The following is a 20070-nucleotide window of genomic DNA, read 5'->3' on the forward strand; positions in this document are numbered from 1 at the left end:
CAGTGGTGTGAACATACAGTTATCCAGCCAGGTTAATTTACACTAATACACACTTTTTCATCCTCACGCCCCCTTCCCTCCATTTCTATTTGCTTCCCTCAACACTTGAGAGAGAGAGAGAGAGAGAGAGAGAGAGAGAGAGAGAGAGAGAGAGAGAGAGAGAGAGAGAGAGAGACTTTCAGCTGAGAGGGAGAAGGGGGGGAGGTAAGTGGGGCGGAGAGAGAGAGAGAGAGAGAGAGAGAGAGAGAGAGAGAGAGAGAGAGAGAGTAAGTTTTATTCAAGGGAGGGACACATTCTCCAGCCGGGCAGCAGAGCCTCAGTCTGGGCAGCTAAGAGCAGCGCTGTCTGCCTCTTCATCAGCGCCGCCACCATCCGACATCCCGTTTTTGGACTAGACACCGCTTGCTGTGACTCTGTCTACGAGCAGGGATGTGTGTCTGTGTGTCAACCGTGGAGCAAATATAACCCGGCCAGCAGCTTGCGGTCTTAAAAAAGCAGCATCTTCGGTACCCCATAACGCGTACAAGGGAGCACAGCAGCGGCGCGAAAGCGGGGGGTACTGAAGGTGGCATGGAGGAGAGGTGTGTGTGTGTGTGTGCGCGCGCGGAGACAGAGCTCTGGGATGTGGTGTCTGACGGACGCGGAGAGATGCTGTGAGCTCTGGTATTAGCAGGCAGCTGCGCACCGAGCCGCTCTCTTCCCTCCCGCCCCTCCTCAGTTGCCGTCCTCGCGCCGACCATTCGCCGAAAACCAGAGAATCGGCTCCACACGGCTCGCTGTGCTCACTACCGCCGGTGTCTTGCACGGGGATTTGACACAACCAGGTATGTGCAGCAGCAGAACCCATTCCGGCTCTGGATGCGTGTTTGCATGTCTGGGGGGGATTTTGACTGCTTGACTTCAACCCATATCTTCTTGTTGCTTCCCTCCCTCTGTGGCCCTGTCACTGGAATAATGAAACGATATTTGAGGATGATGCGTTTAGATGGGCATCATCTGTCGATGTAGCTGGGTGGAAAATACAAAAATCAAAACAAGGTGTTCATGTTGTTCAAATGTTTAGTTTATTCTCAAATCCAGATTCGATACAAATTCCACAAATGTCCTAATGCTCCCGTTCTAACATTATCCCATGTCGTTATGCATAACGCATGTGAGCAATGCTGCTGTTTCACACTAAGAAAATGCGATGAGACTGAGACTCGTCATGCCAGCCAAAGAAAAGGTAATATTTTGATTTATGAGGCAAGACATCTGTTGTGATGTTGGCTGGTTTCCTAGGGCTGCAGGCAGTTATTTCACTGTTGGGAAATACACAGGTTAGGAGAAGAGAGGCAGAGTGTAGCTGAGGATGGGCGTGAGGACAATATGATCTGCACACACCCTCACATGCTCATCCCCCCACTGGTATGCTTCGCTCTTCTCTCAAAGCAGCAAATGCATGTTTCAAGCAATCGTGCACAGAGGCATGCATGACACATGTGTGTGTGTGTGCATGCAAGGCTGCACACACAGACTCACTGCAGGCATGCACACACCCACATGTACACCAATCCACACTCGGCCATAACCCATTATCATGTGCTCTGGAGACATGACGTAACACATGAGCATCTATCATTTGCATCATTTTGTAAACGATTGCAATCAGATACTCCTCAATCTCATCCAGTATGATAAGAAAATGAACATCACAGCATGTAGTATGATTGCTGACAGCATCATGACCGCAAATTGGCATACTTTGGTTTTCATCAGGAGGGATGGGAATATTGTACTATTGTGAGATATAGGTTAGCCTGCCTCCAACTGACACTCATTTTCATTAAAAGAAAGTGTCAGAGATTGTACGACTGTGAAAAATTGAGCACTTTAGAGTGCTCTGCTAATCAAATGCATTAAGAAAAAGCGGGGGAAATAGGTCCTTGGGCATTAACGCAGGGCTTTGGGCATCAGTGCCTCAAAGCATAGGGTGGGTGTGGCTGAGGTGCTCCCCTTTCTCTGGAGGTTTCTTGAGTCTAACTCACAAATGGGAGGGGCTTTATCTCAGGACCATAGGAGTTCCCGATTTAATGTTGTCACAGTTGTAGGCAACTATTTTGTGGACACTATGACAGTATCTATCCAAGCAAGTTGATTAGGGAACATGATTTTACATGGACTGTTGGAGGTTCATTGCCTTGCTTAAAGGGACATAGCCTTTGATTTGAAAAAGAGGAAACTAGCGGATAGAGGAAAGAAAAAATAAAAACACTTAAAAAAAACCTAAATATTCACATCAAATTCACAGGCCTATGATACATAACATGCTTAAACACATACATATGATGTAATAAACTCAATAGCTATCTATGGACTGTGTTCCACTGAGGACTTTACGTGGCGTGCACTACTTACATCAATTAAATGTTATGACTTATCCTATTGTACAAAACCCAAGAGTAACTGTCCACTTATCTCTACTTAGGTGCAGCAGATTGGACTCTATCATAGTGAATCTGCTTATATTACACTACAAAGGGAGGATGAACAATAACAGCATTACGTTGACCTAGATTAGCTAACATGTAATCTCATTCTCACATGTGCTTGTCATGGTGGCTGGAAATAAATGGTGCCATTTCATTTGTAGCCCATTTGCTGCAGACCCGGAGTACTTGTGGAATCTCTGGTCAAATTGATAACACACGTGAGTGGGATAAGGTGATCTAGTTATCTGTCATCCTTTCATCCTAATTCTTGCATCATTACGCCCTAATGGGATGATACAGGCAATACCTTGTGGGTATTATCAAGTCATTTGCGAATCAACTCTAGCTCTGGAAGAGGGTGAATGCTTCATTTGTCAAACCTTAACATGCAGATATCAGAATGCTGGCTGTGTAAGGAGTAAGGCAGCTCCCTAATTGGTAATCAACACTCATTAAAGACTAGTACTCTTTTATTGTGATATGTCCTGACAGAGTGCAGCCACGACCCTTTATGTAAGTGATGTTCCAGTCACTGCTACAGTAAACAGCAACATGTCCCAGATGTTGCTGAACATGATTGTGACCGGAGCTCATTTTAGTACTTTAAAACATTTACAAATTTGCATCTCAAACGCATTAACATGTTTGGTCAAAATAAACCATCAGTCATTATTCGGTGCATTTCATCTGGAGCATTATATGATAATGTTGCACAATGGTCATTCAACAAGAAGCATCTTAAAAAACATGTATGTTTTCATTAACTATGCTTTGATAAACATGAGCTATACATTTACTATCTTCCATTTCATGTTATGTCCAACTTCCTTCCTTGAAGCATCTGATATTGAAAAGAGCATGAATAGTAAACATGATACGGAATTAAGATTGTGGACTATGAACTATAAACAACTTCTAATTCTCAGCAATGGACACATTTATGTCTGTTCACTCAAATACAATCATTATAAACATTTCCTTAAAAAAAAAAAAAAACACCAAAAGAATTTGCTTGGCTTAAAGCCAAAGTTTCACTGTATTCTGCTCAGTGTTTGATGCTGTATTCTTCTCAATATTGGATTCATATTTTTGCTTCGTTGAAATGTTTTATTTATATTGCAAACCAGTTGTGTACATTGTAAACTTTCAAACTTTTGTACAGTTTAACAACATAGTTACACACTATAACTATTGCAACACTAACAAGAAAGTGAGGGAGATGTCAATCAACTGCAGCCTGTACACACCCACACAGTCACAAGAAGAGGTCTAATCCGTCAAAAATAAGTGGAAACACCTGTGTGGGTGTGTAAAAGCATTACATATTCAACTGATTTGCAAGTGTTATGATTAGTTTATGAATATTGTTTTTTATTTTGATACCATACCATTGACAAAACAATTAATGTCACAATGAAATGGCCTATTTACTTCGTGTGAATGAGCCATCAGTCGCCTACTCTGCCAACTACAGGTGACCTGAAGCACGTCACTTAACACTTAGCCGCTCACTGATTAACGCAACCTGACTGTGTTTGTGCTGTGCCACCTCTGTTTTTTTTACATGCAGATAAAGATTTGAATGAGAGCTAAACATGTCAGTGGGAGTAGTTAAGACAATGTCAGGACAGATTTAAACAATATCTAATGTGATTTATTTATGATGGAGACAGTTTTGGGTCGTGACCCATCAGTCGCAAAAGGCTGCTCTTGGCTTTACGCCACTCTACAAGAGAGCTGAGTCATGAACTTTCATATCATAACATATGCTGTAACCCTCTCATTCTGTTGCCCATTTGATGCTGCTTTTTTTTCAAATTTATACAACTGGAAACCATATTGACCTGTGAACATACCAAGACTGTATAGGGATACCATTTTTGAGGAGTCAGTAATTTACAAATTAATGTAAAAGTACCTGAAAAACTGCAATTTGCGGACTCGCCCATTAGGTTTGGTACAATTGCACAAATCTTGTCAGAATGACATACTGTGAAGTGAACAAATAGTCAAGCCCCTTGATTAATTTCATCATTCATAAAGACTTAAGCTCTATTTGCTAACGCCTGGTCCTTCCTTAGAGCCCTGCATAAAAGGTAACAGTGATTCTGTTTCACAGCTCATTTGAAGTGATCATGTCTCTGTGGTCATGATACTGTAGACACTTCAAGCTCTATACCCCTGCACTAATTTGGAGCAGCTGTCATATTCTCTACACAACAAACATCCCTCTTTCGATTCAGTTGGCCAGTTAAACTCAATATAAAGCACACACTTTTCAGGGCAACTGCAAGCTGTTGAAAGCTTGATGCTGAGCAGCATGTAAGAAGTCTCAATTCTCAATGAGACTAAGATGGCCATTTTGTCCTTTTCATAGCTATATAGTCTGCTGAACATTTACGTTATGGTACTTGAATGGTTCAGGTGATGAACCATTCCTATTACACCAATTGGAACATTAAAATGTACATCACCATAGTGAAATTATCCTCACTGCTATATCAATATAAGTCAGAAATTAGCTAACAAACAAGAGTTAGTACATGATTTGATTATGATTTTAGAATATTGATGTGTTTTAAATGAAAAAAAAGAAACAAATTTATGATGAACATATTCCGACAAAATTATTGTAGCACTGAAGAATTTAAAATAAATAAATAAATAAAATAATTGACTCTCCCGATGTAGAAGGTGGACACCTCTGTGTAGTCTGTGTCTATTGACCTTGACTGACACATAGAGTGTATACATTCATGAATTTTCTCGAATACACATGCAATTGATTACCTCGACCACCCCTTCCCCCAACCACATGCAAGCTCATACACCCAATGAACTTCATTCTCTGTCAGCACCTCCGGAATACAGTTCAAGTAATATCTAAGTTGGGAGGGTGACTAGGATGCTCTGTGAGATTTACTATAAAGAAATTCATTTATTTGTGAAAACTGAAAATAATGTTAAAAATATTGTCTGATTTATTTTTTGTTTTCCTGGTCAACAGGTTTGTAGATTTGTTTATGAAAAAACATTTCACTTTATGCATGTTAAAGATAAAACAGATTGTCCACTGTCTTTGTAGTTGCAAAATGAATATCTCAAGTTCTTCCTGCTTGTGTTTGAATCTGCAGCCAAATTGTAAATACATGTTGTTTCTTGTCTTTCAGAGAGATGTTCCTTTTTGGGAGAAAGGCCACTGGATTTAAAAGTTTTAATGAGTCTCGACGTGGACTGTGGTGTTAGTGATTTTGAGCTGGGATCCAACTGTCAAGCATTGGCTGATTGTGCTTGTCTCACCATCGCTGTATTCTCAGCCAACTTCTCCTTTCAGTAGATGATAAAAACTGTCCACAGGATTGCCATCCATGGTTTCTGCCCTAATAAATACTATATCATCCTACATTAAAAAGATTTGTAAAGGAATGTTTACAAAGAAATTGGCAAACCCAATAAAGAAGAAAGAGAGAAGTGAAAATAAAGAGCCCAAATTGACCACTGATTTGCAAGGACACAATCCAACTCTCTCTACCACACTGAAGACTACAGTTAAAAAGATTTCCAAATGCTCTTCGGCACGTAACATATCTCTTGAAGAAGACGACGGAAAATACGACTGCTCATCCCTCTCACCCACTTTCAGTTATCGTGTAGCTATAGCAAATGGACTGCCGAAAAACTCTCTTTTTTTAAATAATAATGAAAGTATCTTTCCTGAGGTTCTTTCAATTGATAGTAGTTACTCAGACTCTTTGAGCGAGACAAAACTTGTCAGGAGATTGGATGAGCATAAATCACACACTATGCCAGTAAGACGAAACAGGAAGAGCCTCATCAGTTTGGCTCCCTCTGATGGCAGCTCTGAGGGCGAGCGAGTGGAACGCTCCAGTCTACACACACTTAGGCTGGGTGCTCTACGCAAGTTAAGAAAATGGAAAAAGAGTCAGGAATGTGTTTCCTCAGACTCCGAGGTGAGCAATTGGAGGAAAACCTTGGGCATCCGGAGCAAGTCCTTGGACCGCGCTGGACGGCAGCAAAAGAGCTCAACCCTGGAGCCTGGCTCCTCCTCCACAGGTTGCATCAATCAGACCCAGGATGTCATGGAGATGATCTTTAAGGAGCTTCAGGGGATCAGCCAGATAGAGACAGAACTGTCTGAGCTACGTGGCCATGTAAATGCCCTGAAAAGCTCCATTGATGAGATCTCCAGCAGTGTGGAAGTAGTTCAGACTGAGATTGAGCAGCTTCGCACAGGATTTGTCCAGTCTAGAAGGGAAACACGAGATATTCATGACTACATAAAACAAATTAGCCACCAGGCCAATAATTCAACCTTAAAGTTCCTTAATGTTCCTGAAGAAAAGTCAGAAAAAACAGAGAGTATAATTTATAAAATACTAAAAGACAAAATGGGTTTCATTGATGCCCTTAAAACAATTAAAATTGAGCTTGCTCACAGGTTAGGGCAACAAAGAGAATGTTCTAATGCAAAACCCCGCCCTATTATTGTTATTTTTGCAACAACTCAAGAGAGGGATATCGTCTTGAAAAAGTGCTATAAACTTAAAGGAACAGGCATTACAGTCTCCACTGATAGCTTAACTCATGATGGAAAGGAGAGAAAAGACAAAACAATTTCTTCCTCACAAACATATGAAAGCATGGATATAAAGGCCTCAGGAAAGGATAAAGTGGTAGAGAGCGATGACTGGGACTCAATGGACAGTGATAAAGAATTGGATGAATTAAGCCGAAATAAATATGCAATGGTGATTTCAAAGCCTGTTCACAAAAGCAAATCAGAGAAGAGGCGATCCCATGACCATGGCCGGTCAGGAGAAGAAGCAGGCTACTCAGGCTCTGTTCACTATGCTGATGACTCTTACTATGACCCAGACAAGCATGCAAAGACTTACTACTCTGATTTGACCCCTGGTTGGCTTTCACAGAGTGACTATTCCACCCCAAAACTCAGCCGCTCTGAGTCTGACTGCTCAAAACTTTGTCAGTCATACTCAGAAGACTTTTCAGAGAGTCAGTTCTTTACACGGGCAAATGGCTGCACCTTGCTGTCCTCCTCAGATCAGGAACTGTGGCAGAGAAAACAAGAAGACATGGCTTCCTCCTGGTATGCTGGCGACAGTCACCAACTCAGCCATGAGAATCCAACATACGAACACAACGAGATTGAGACTACAGAAACTATTGACAGTGGGGTGAGCAATGGACTGGTCTGCATGTCTGGGGACAGAAGCCACTACAGTGGTTCCCAGCTGTCTCTGCAAGGTGACTTATCACCCTGGAAAGACTGGCATCATCTCGAGCAGGGTGCTGATTCTGGCTTGGAAGCCTCCATAGAGATTAGCAGTCCCTTTGACCCAACAACCATACCTGGTTTTCCAGAAAACATAACTAAATGTCAGGAGGTTGATTTACAATTTGAGGGAGATGAAGAATTCATGATGCTTGACAGAGAATCTTCCCTACCACCTATAACCACCCACATTATTGCCCCCATCACAGAACGTGAGTCTGTTGTCAAGACATCTACCCGGCAGCCCAAGGAGGGAAATAAGATAATCACAAAAGAAAACACAAAACTATCATCTAAAGATACATCTAAAGCTGCTGCTAAAATTTCACATAAACAGGCCAAATTGGCAACTAAAGAAGAAGCAAACATCAAAACACTGCCAAAAGAAAGCTCAAAGGTATCTGCTAAGGTTTCATCTAAAGTGACCTCTAAAACAGTTCCTAAAGAGTCACCTAAGGAGATTCAGAAATTCACAGCTAAAGAATCCGTTCAACCCGTCCCTAAAGAAAGCTCTAAAGTCACCACTAAAGATGCCCCCAAACCCAGTGTTAAAGAAGTATCTAAAGTGACATCTAAGACAACTCCGAGTGAGCCTGCTAAAGTGACACCTAAAGTGACCCCAAAAGCCAGCCCTACAATGACACCGAAAGAAAGTCCAAAAGAGTCACCTAAAGAGAGCCCTAAAATAACCCCAATTGAGAGCCCTGTTTCAACCCCTAAAGAGTCTCCTAAAGAATCTCCTAAAGAGTCTCCCAAAGTCATTGTTAAAGATCCTCCACAAAATACATCTAAAGATGGTCTGAAAGTTGTTGCTAAAGAGGTTACCAAAGAAGCTACAAAACTACCCCCAAAAGAGGTGTCAAATGAGATGCCAAAGGTAGCATCTAGGGAGACTGGTAAAGTACTCACAAAAGAAATTTCAAAACTTCCACCTAAAGAGGTTTCTAAAGTTCCACCTCAAGAAATGTCTAAGATTCCACGTCAAGAAGTTTCTAAGATTTCACCTAAAGAAGTTTCTAAAATTCCACCTCAAGAATCTTCTAAGATTCCACCTAAAGAAGTCTCGAAGGTAGCCCCTAAAGAGAGCCCTATTGTGTCCCCCAAAGAGACTCCAAAAGCCACCCAAATAGAAGCCTCCAAAGTAGGACCCAAAGTAGCCTCTAAAGATGCCCCTAAGGAAACCCCCAAAGTCATTCCTAAAGATAAATTTCCTGAACTGGACATCAATCATAGCTTCCACCAGTCCCAGACTAAGTCTACAACTATGTACCGCAGTCAAAGTGAGATTCGGACAGAAAAGGTTGAGGAGGTTCCCAAGTCTTGGAGCAGTAGGCTGAGCATCGATCTCAGTGAGAAGTCCTTTGGTTTTGGCTTTGGCTCTACACTGCAAAGAGCTAAGTCAGCTTTGGAAGTTGTTTGGAAGTCTGGCCCTCAAACTCCTACCCCTGCTCCTCCTCCAGAGGAGACCACAAATTCATCATTTATGGGGCGTTTCCGCACCCTGTCCACCTCTGGTACAAATAATTCTTGTTCTACAATAGACTCCGATGCCAACACTGAGCACGTCGTCAACAAGGCAGAGGAAGATAAAGCAGGTGAAGAGGCAGAAGCGGGAGAAAAATCAGTGGACGATGAGACCCACTATGTTGAAGTGATGGAGCAGGTATTAGCTAACTTAGAGAACATAAGTAATGCGAATGAGACAGAGGAGACAGATGAGCCTGCACAGGAGTGTGAGACTTCTCAGGACTATGATGTGTCTGATGACATTGAGGCCTCACAAGACAATGATCCCTTTGAGGATTTTGAGGCTTCTCAAGATTTTGAAGCAACAGAAGACCATGAGACAAATAAAGAGACATGTGCTCTGGAGTATGATTGCAGTTTGGATGAAGAGTACAGTGAAGAATATGAAACCCAACTCACAGAGGACACTGCTGAATATGACGCAATGGTGGAGTATGTCGACGTAGAAGAACCAGATGACAATGATGTGACAGAGGAGATGGAAGAGGGTGATGAGGAGTTAGAGGAGATAGAGGAGATCGTAGAGGAAGTCGCTGAGGGATCTGAAAAAGTAGGGAAACAGCAGGAGGATGAAAACAAAAATGTTTCAGAGGAGAAGCCTAGAGAGGCCCCACCCAAGAAACATGTGAGACCCACATTCAAGGAGGCAGCACTGAGGGCCTACAGGAAACAGATGGCGGAACTGGAGCAGCAGATCCTGGCAGGGGGTATGACACTTTTCTTGTTTTTGTTTGTCAGTGTTATTTTAATTTTGTATTGTTTGATAAGACTTTACATTGACAATACATGGATACAATCATAATGGTAACTGTAAGTTAAGCACCATAGCCTTAAACTACTTCATCAGAGGACTTGTGTTACAGTGCATTAACTCCACATTGAAAAAAAAACTTAACAGTAGCCAACATCTCAGCTTCAACTGTTTTGAAAGCTCTTGATTGTTTAAGTGCACTGTTTGAGCTTTCAAGTTTTCTCTCTGAGACTTGTCAGAAAAGACAAACAACTAGCAAACATGGACATCAGGAAAAGGGCAACTTGTATTTACAATATTGTGTATATTGCTGAGAAGATGCAGCAATTAACTCTTATGTCTCAGATTTTGGAGCATACATGACATAATTTTACTGTTTCTGAGTAGAATTCAAAGGTCGCTTATGAGGTTGAAAATTATATTCATAAACTTACAGCACAAGTGTCAAACTCAAAGTCCGCGGGGTGAATGTGGCCCGCCACATCATTTTATGTGGCCCGTGACCGCTTGAAAGTCATATGATCGTCTTAACATTAAACTACATGCTGCTTTACAGTGGACATAGTATGATTTGGAAAATGGTGGAAAGTCATGAAAATAATATTTTGTTAATGAGCTAAACAATACAAGTGTATTTGTATCCCTGGAAATCCTTGACATCTAGTGGATCCTCTGTGTTGTTAGTGGAAGTCTAAATCAGAGGGAATAACTTTCATTGATGAAAGGAGACAAGCCGTAGATTTAGAGACTTTACATATTTGGTTTTATGGGACCCTCAGACTTTGATTAACCTGAAGGATGTCTCTTTAAGTTGAGAAACTCAAGAGGGGAGTCTCTCTGGATGGTAGTATTATAGGTGGCATTGATTTTGTATTTGTATTCCCACGGCATAACACTACATTCTCTCATAGCGGATTGTGGCTAGTGATAAGTGATACGAGGTTTATCATTCATCAGCAACAAAAGATTTTAAACTCTTGTCTAGAGTGACCTCCAAAACTACCATAAATTCTTCACAATGAATAAATACATGACTACAATGTTGCTATTGGATGTCATTGCGTTGGCAATGGCAGGCAGTTAAAGCAAGTGTGAAGTCATTACACATTGACTTCACACAAAGAACGTTCTGTTTGTCACTTGATTTCACTCCATTTAGTAGAAGCTCTTGCATTATCGTCTCAATTGTCTTTTTGTATCATTCTTTTTGCTGACTACAGTAGTAGCTTTGTTTGTTTGTAGTAGTAGCTTTGAATCAATATGCGATAAAGGTGATGGCTTTCTTGAAAAAGATGTAATTTAAAATCAACGTAGGTATATGAATGGTTAAGATTTTCACGTTGAAGGAAAAAGAGTCTTTCAATAGGAATAATAAAAGAGACCAGGGGATTTCCACTCTTACTTAAAATGAAAAAGCTCCTGACCTACATATGGAGCTGCAGCTGTGGTACTCATGGTGAAGTAGGTACTGTTGTTCAGGGAATATAGGCTACACATGAAGACTGTGTGACGGATTTGTGCATACACCCTTTTTGTGGCCACATTCACCAAACATCCTGCACAGAATGTTATTTGCTGAAAATCTTTAAATAAGGAGATTCCTTCGCTGTCATATGGTTGTACGACCATTCTTAGCAACTTTTTAAGACCGAAAAACTGCAATTGAGGTATGATATAATGTACACTGCATTATCATAAGAATTATTACCATAGGGTTATATATACTATTAGTCTCATTACAATTATTTAATTAAATTCATTGATAAGGTGTTATTTATTTAAATTATATCTCTTTAAAAAAGTGAAATTAAAAATAGATTTTTTTTTTTGTGGCTCATACCAGTATTGATTTTTGCTCCTTGAAAAAAATCTATTACAAAACATGCGCCTCTGTTAATTAGATTTGTTTAATCGCACCTCAACATAAACAATCATGATGAATGAATAACTGGAACCAATGCACATGCTACTCAATGGAACATTTTACAGTCGAAAAACAAAGTTGTCAGTGCTCTCTTGTGGAAAATTTACGTAAGGCGACGTAAATCTAAATTACATCAAACATGTGTTTGCCATTTATGTATTGTAATATCTTGCTATTTATTGACTAATTGTCAAATTTGATTCTTATACATTGCATTTTGTGGACTACCAGACGACAAACGTTAAGAGTTTATCCGACAGGCTGTCTCATTGAGTGATTGACTCACTTCTCATTGTTGACTTGTGCATGTGTGAGGGGAGGCATATAGAGGGCATATGACTCCAAATTAAAATGTGTGACCAATTGTCCTTACTGGCCGATTGCTATTGGCTCTTTTCTGTATCTCTCTATTAGTTAGTGGTTGATAGCATTATATAGCCACATTGCAGTTCAGTATTACCGGTTCTATGAACAGTCACATATGAGTCCAGAAGTCAGAGTTTTTTTTGTTTTCACTTTATCCAACAAATTGAAAACTATTGAGACAGAATGAGACAATATGAATCGCTAAAATTTGAGGCAGGATTAAAAACAAACCAAAGAAAGGCAAATGTTCATATATGTTAATCTGTTATGTTGTCAGATTTTTGGGTTCACATAAAGACTTGCTTGCCTATAATCCTAAATGTGAAAAGACCTTCCTGTTGAGATCTTTTTTCAAGGTTTTATAGTTATGTTCATGATAAAAGGTCATTGTAATTATTAGAGTTAACCATTTCTGGACATTCTTATGCACATTATTTAGGTAATGGCAAACCTTAAAGTCCTGCAAATAACTAACAGTATCTTTAAAAATGTTTTAGACTTGTTTGAGGTGCTTTATATTTAGTCATTGAATGGTTTATCCTCTAAAAAAATATTAGAAAAGTTTGTTTAAAAAAGAGAACGCCAAACCAAAAGTCTGGCTATTTTTTTTATATAACAAATATCCTTTAGCCAATGCTACCTGACATGAAAGCAAATTAAGCAATCCTTGACTGTCTCCATGCATACAATATACTCCCCCTGATTAGCTTTCTGCCTTCATCTTGTGTAGCTGATGTGTGCTCCTCATGCTTGTGCTCTGAAGCATGCTGGCCGGTCTGTGTGGGAACTGTGAAGGGAGTCTCAGCTGTAGTGCCACTATTGCCAGGCCTGTCTTTAACCGGCTACAGCAGCGTCTGTATTCAGATGCAAATTCACACTCCCAAGGGCATTCTGTAACCAGGTCAGCCTTGCTTGGAATATTTATAGAGGTCTGCTGCTCGTGAAGTTTGCTGCTTGTTCCCGGGGGGAGTGAAGGAGGTAGACCCTTTTTATGCTTAGTGCACCATTTCCAGAGAAAGTGTGGATATTAAAAAAGGCTTGTTGTCTGTTTTTGTTGTAGGTGATACCGTCCGATTCAAGGCACTGACTGATTCAGTCACGCTGTTTTCATGTGACTGCTGTAAACGGGAAGAGCCTCTTCTCCAGAGTTTACTCCCTAAACTTGGAGGAGCTGTCTAAAGTTTGCAATATATTATCTCTGGCTTTGATTGCCGTATTGCGAAATCATCATCATTTCCATCGTATTATTTCCCCTAAACTTTTACAATAATTGGATTAAGTCAATATGTTTGCCTTGTGTACAATTTAGATCTCTGCTTCCAAAACAAACAAGTGCATCTTTGATTAGATAAGGGTCAATAACCCGTTTTAGCCAAATGCTCTCTTCCTCATTCATGCCGACAAGGATTATTATTTCCCGCTGAAATTGCACAAAATAAACCCTCTCACATTAGACTGCCGCTAACATGGTTTGGTTATGTGATATTGTTTGAGGTATCAGATGGACAGGAAGTGAACAAATTGAAGCCACTACATTTGTATTACGTCGAAGCCTGGAGGGCTACAACCTCTCAATACACACATTACCCCTTTGTCCCTCTCTTCTTATCATGAATCCTGTAACGCAGTGGTTATTAATGACACAGCTTTCAAAGGTCTAGTATGTGATGAAGTGAAATGTGTTTTTTATTATCTCCATCTGTATATTTCCTTGCACACCAACTTGAGGAAATCTTTCAGTTGTAAAACACAAAGTATCCTGGTTTTGCTGTCATGTTGCTGTAGCTATCAAGCTGAATAAATGGTCAAATATCCTAACAAACACTATACGACGGAAGAGGTACAAGCAATGTACCATTGGATAATTATAAAGACAACAAATACATGCATGCTATGAAACTTTAGCATAAATAAATTATACATAAATATACAAATCAATCATTATTTCCTGCAGCTCACGAGCACATCACATTAACCCTAGAACACTAACGTCGGGTGATTTTCACCTGAGCGATTGTTGTTACGTTATTTTATTGATTTTGTCTGAGTTGAATGGGTCCTTCTGTAGCTTCATGCTGCTCACAGACTTTTTTTTGAAGGTGGGCGTGTCTTCCTGCTACAATTACCATGTTTGGGTGATTGTCACCCGAGGTTAGTGATAGAGGGAAAACAATCTAGATGGGTTTTAACATCGAGGGGAGGCTTTTCCTTCACAGATCAAGACCCACATGTTCTTGGGACACACTAAATAAAAAGTTTATAGCTCCTTGATTTCTAGTTTTAATCATTTTTTTTATTGAAGATTCTTTAATTTTTCACCAGATTTTGAGCTTTTTTTCAGGGCCCTCCCATGATACCTGCTTTTCGTTTTATGAGAAGTTCTATAGGGTTAAATGAAATAAGAGTACTTCAACTTGTCTTGTATTGTTGAATTTGAATATATTTTGATGGTGGTATGTTCTTTAACTCGAAAGCGACCGGTAAATAGGTTGTCCGACAAATTTTTATAGTCACGTATATTAAATAGCAATGATAAGGAGTGTGTTTGCAGCGGCTGAAGAGTGATTTGAAGGCACCGTCAGTTGAACTGCACTAACCAATGAAGTACCGTGACCTTAATGCTGTTGAGTAAAACATTTTTTTAACAGTAATATTTTTTTAACACTAATATTAGGTATGTGTTTACCACATTATTGATGGCTCTTTTCCACGGTGAAATAATAAGACTTAACACTTGAATGTTTTTCATGTTTATCAAATATTATATATTTGTTGATAGTTAGCTAACAGTTTAACATTATTTCTGGCATGATTATAGCGGTTCATCACTCGCGTTTTAAAAGGTTAGCGTTTCTTCTGTAACTTCAGATATTAAGTTACCGGACTTAGTTTCTTCAAGTGAGATTTTAAACTGAGTGTATAAGTGTGAGAGTTGACACCTACATGCAGTTCTTCTCTGGTGAGTTTTTTTTATTTTATTTCATTTGACCAGGATATGTTAACTGTAAGGCCTCCAGCCTAGACTCTGTGCTGGGATCTTGCTGGCGCTATGATCCGATGAGCCCGACCACAAATTGGTGGTCATGTCAGACCTCATGCTCCCTCTCAACACTCCTGCTCCAGTGACTCCCCTCATACACACTCCTCTTCAGTAGCATACACTTCCAGCAGGATTGGCTGAACTTCTGCTAATACTGCAAATTAAGTCACGCTATAGATTTTATTACATTGTACATACTGTCAGGTTTGTTTTAATTTATTTTGATTGTTCTAAAAGTCTTAGTTTACTGTATGTGTGTACTCAAAGTAAGACACGGCAATATGAACGTGACCATAATATGTTATCTCAGTGATAGTTATTGTTAAATCTATTTAATAGTCACTGCCACAAAACCTGAAAAGGCTTTTTGGGCTAAAGCTGACAATGACAACCACGTGCCAAAGAGATTTGTTCATGCCCCGACAGTGCTGTGGTCTTTGTAGCATCTATACTTAGAAGTAAGGTTAGACCTTTTGATTTGCTGTCACATGCCATGCTCCTCTTTATTATCTGGATTTTCTGAGCTCAGGAGATTATGAAATTGCTTTTGTCAATGTGCCGAATGCTGCAAAACCAGACTAATAGAAATCAGTTTTTACAAATTTGATATTTCTTGATTTAATCAAGTTTTTGGTACCGTAACGAAGGACAAAGTTTGTGTATTTCTGCCAGTGTGTGGCAGAATATGTCCATACAAGAAGACATGTTCCTGTGTGTGTTGATGCAGGGACAGATCCTTGTTTTACTATCAGCCATGTGCAGGCTTTTCTGCTCGGGCAAACTCTGATCTATATACGCTGTAATCATGTATGTCGGCACTGAAATGCAGATTTACTGCTGCTGCTGATACCTCAACACGTTTCCACACACACACACACACACACACACACACACACACACACACACACACACACACGCACACACACACAGGGTTTCCTACCAGTCAATTACATTTTTGTTCCACAGATTTAAGGCACTTGTGAGATGAGGTCCATATCAGCAGCTTTTGCCTATCTTTGTGGTCTGGTTTTATCTAGTGCAGCTTGCGGGTGCAGGAGATGGCTCTATCTCGCATGCCGTGCTGAAAGTAGCTTAGCTGATCGCTGTCCATGGTACCCACTTGCAGCTTAGCTCCACTTTGAGTGCTGTCTGTCTGCGTTCGTGCAGCTTTTGATTTCACCTTTCCCAGGAACAAAATATTCACAGTTGTACCAAGAAAAAAAAGGGGCTACAAATATCAACCTTTTCAAGAATGTGTACTATACCTCAAATATAAGGTTATATACATGCAGAACTCTTATGTTAACTGTAATCCTTTTAAATGTTTTTAAATTATAAGTGCCTCTTTAGTACCATCGTCACAAAAAGATTTGCTCTTGCACAGAGATATGTACTGGAACACTAATGGTACTATAGAGCCCTCTGGGTAATAGCATCCACCAACTCCAATCAATGTGCAGGTCCATGGTTATTGCTTTTTTAATGCTTAACAATTAATATCTTTATGTGATTTTTTTTCAACGGGTGTCAACTTTCAACTGCACAGATCGAACAACATTTTAAAATACACTGTCCGAATTAAAGAAAGAGACGTCCATTGCCTTTTGCTGTATTAGTGACGCAGAAACTACACGTCAGCAACAAACAGGGTATATCATATCGTTTTAATCAGAGCATCAATTTGTTCTTTCTCTTGTGAACAGCTGTTTTTTGTTTGTAACACATTAGATCATGATTATGCTGCCATTTATCACCCATGGATCAATAGCACAGTAATTACACCACTGCAGTCTTGCTTATTTAAAGGGCTTGCCCTCTCACAGTTCGTCTCTAAAATGGCAATATGATACCAACCACTTATGCTTACCTAATGTCCCATGTCTCCATAGCTAGGACTGTTAACTCACTGTAATCTAACTGTAATGCCATCGATCAAAGGCATCATTTTTTACATTTGTGCTGTATTGATTTGGAATGTTCTATATGCAAAGTATGATATTCACATTTCAACCTTTAGCTGGGAACCTTTTGTTCAGCGTTCTCTACTTTTACTATACGTCTATGGTATTCCTATGTATACATTCTCTTTGAGGCACATGCTGACTGTGTTTCCATTTCTATATAAATTGTTTTGCAAAACAAGAATTGTGTCATCCGGCAGCCAGTGAAAGTAGATTAGTGTCTTAACCAAGTGTGTGTATTTTCCAGTAAGCTTCTCTTTCCTAACACTCCACCCTACTGTCATTTTCTCCTTTCAGACAGCAGTGCTTTGGACACACAGGTTTTAAATCATTGCTTATCATCAACCACGTTGACATTTGATATTTCTTAGCATGTGCATGTGTTTGTGTATATATTTTTGTGTTTGTGGTATATGGTGTGATAGTGTGTGGATTGTGCATCTCACTGGAATTTGATTTGAAATAATACATCCACCCGAGTGTATCTCTGAGAGTGTGTGTGTTTATCTGCAGATACATTGAAGTGATATCTGTAGGTATGAAAGAGAATGCAGCATGTTCCCTTGGGCCATCGTGCTGTCACTTTGTGCTGGTTATCCTTTTATTCCTTTTCAGAAGTGGATTTGTGTTTCAAACTGGACATTTTGGTCAGTAAAGTCGGAGTGTTACACAATAGGCAAATCTGGCCTGAAGCACCTAGAGCGGCCAAACTCTCAGTCTTGAGCCCACAAATTACATTGATGTGGAACAATTTGCTCTTTTCCCTGCGGTATCTTCCCTCCCTTCTCCCTGTTCTGTACTCCTCCTATCCTTTATCTTTCCCTGAATTGACCTGCACATGTACTGTATATTCCCAAGCACAACTTGTCAAAAATGTATTTTGTTTTAATGTTGCTGCTGTTTGCTTTGTGTTTAGTTGCGTGCACGTATCTTGTATTTCTTTTTCCTTTTTTTTTTAACATTGTGTGTTTCTTCTCTCTTGCAGCCTCATAGTATTTTGGACCCCAAAGTGCTCGGCTTGCAGACTGGAGGGTGAGTGGTGGCTCACTTCCTGATCGGATCGGTTCACAATTACATAAATCTTAGCTGCTGTGCTGTGTTGTATCCCCATACTAAGGCAAATAGCCATACAAATAGCAGCAATGTTGCAGATTTGCCCATTCTTTGGCATTCATCCCAATTAAGGTGGTATATACAAGATGAGGCTCACTTTCATTCCGTCAAGGGGTTTCAGAGACGTAAAACTCCTTGGTCCGTGTTTCAAGACGGGTCGAGTGGGTTGCCGATATCAACGTAGAACCCTGGCGTCCTTTATGTGGGCCGATCCCCGCACCTGGCGACGCAACGCGGTTGAGGTGCACTGAAGACGGTGCGCACCAGTCAACAGTTGTGCCGGGAGCAGGGGAACCCATCCCTCCCCACATAATCCACAGCCCCGGGAAGCGGCGAGGTCCGGGCACGGGCGTGCCACCTTCTCCTCGAGCCTTTCCAAGCTGGCAAGGGCCAGCACAGCAAGGGGAGAGCCGAGGAACAAATGAAGGCAGCTGTGCAATGAGAAAATAAACTAATAGGCAAAAATAATTATAATACATGGAGTCTATTTGTGAAAAACATTATAAATAGCTATAACTTTTAATTATAAAACATTTATATATATATATATATATATATATATATATATATATATATATATATATATATATGTATATATATATATATATATATATATATATATATATATATATATGTATATATATATATATATATATATATATATATATATATATATATATATACATATATATATATATATATATATATATATATATATATATATATATATATATATATATATATAAATTATAAAATAGCTATAACTTTGTGATTCTGTTTAGGCCACCAGAGAAGGCTTAGAAGGCCCTGACGGCTCGCCACTGATGTAAACAATTAAGGTAGTCAAATATGCGGCCCGCGGGCCGGATCCGACCCGCCAGGGGGTCCAGTCCAACAGAAGGAGAAAAAAAAGAGCAGATCTGGGTTTTACAAACCTCTGATCATCTGCTTGAAAGACAGACATGTAAGCCATTGATCCACAGTCGCAATTGATGTGAGTACTGATATTATTGTCTTGCAAGTCGTTAAAGATGAATTACGTCATAAAAGTGGGGTGACGAAGCGAGGGAATCTGCAGAGGAGAGATAAACAGGAGGCTGATGTCTGAATTTTTGGTCTTTACCGTTTCTAGTTAATTGTTGAAAGACCTTAAAATAGGGTTTATCATCCAAAAGCCTTCACCAATGATTTAAACATAAAGAAATATTGACGTTATTTATGCGTTATTATGCTGTGATTTTACTGGTCCGACCCACTTGAGATCAAAATGGGCAGCATGTGGCCCCTTCACTAAAATGAGTTTGACACGCAGGAGGTAGAAGGTCTATGTGAAAGATGGATGAAGCCAACTGTTGTCGCATGACAACAGTTGGCGCATGTCGAAAGGGAAAATAGCTAATATTCATAATTAACCTCCATTATCTCAGCTCATGCCCTAACCTTACAGCCATCTGCAGCATACATTGTTCATACAGTAAAGAGGCCGAGCGAGAGCCCGGGACCCTAGGGTGAGGCAAGGGCCGGGGCAGCTCGTCAGATTGTGTGTCTTTTGGGTCATACTTTAGGGTGTGAACTCTGATGTCGCTGAGAGGGCTGACAGAAA

At 40.0% G+C, this 20070-nt stretch overlaps 1 protein-coding gene across 3 annotated transcripts in view; it reads left to right on the forward strand.

Annotated features, from left to right (window-relative positions):
- Positions 1-216: 216 nt before the first annotated feature.
- LOC137802531 (protein unc-13 homolog C) overlaps positions 217-20070 on the forward strand; it is a 95770-nt gene continuing 75916 nt past the window's right edge. For all 3 annotated transcript variants that reach the window (XM_068600510.1, XM_068600682.1, XM_068600595.1), the window contains exons 1-4: positions 217-824; positions 5642-10019; positions 17652-17674; positions 18340-18386. In XM_068600510.1, coding sequence (XP_068456611.1) covers positions 5840-10019; positions 17652-17674; positions 18340-18386 — 4250 coding nt within the window. In that variant the 5' untranslated portion in view covers positions 217-824; positions 5642-5839. The remainder of the gene's footprint in view (positions 825-5641; positions 10020-17651; positions 17675-18339; positions 18387-20070) is intronic.

Source organism: Clinocottus analis, unplaced genomic scaffold (assembly GCF_023055335.1).
Source record: "Clinocottus analis isolate CAN_PGR_092001 unplaced genomic scaffold, fCliAna1.0.p SCAF_1, whole genome shotgun sequence".
Taxonomy (NCBI): domain Eukaryota; kingdom Metazoa; phylum Chordata; class Actinopteri; order Perciformes; family Cottidae; genus Clinocottus; species Clinocottus analis.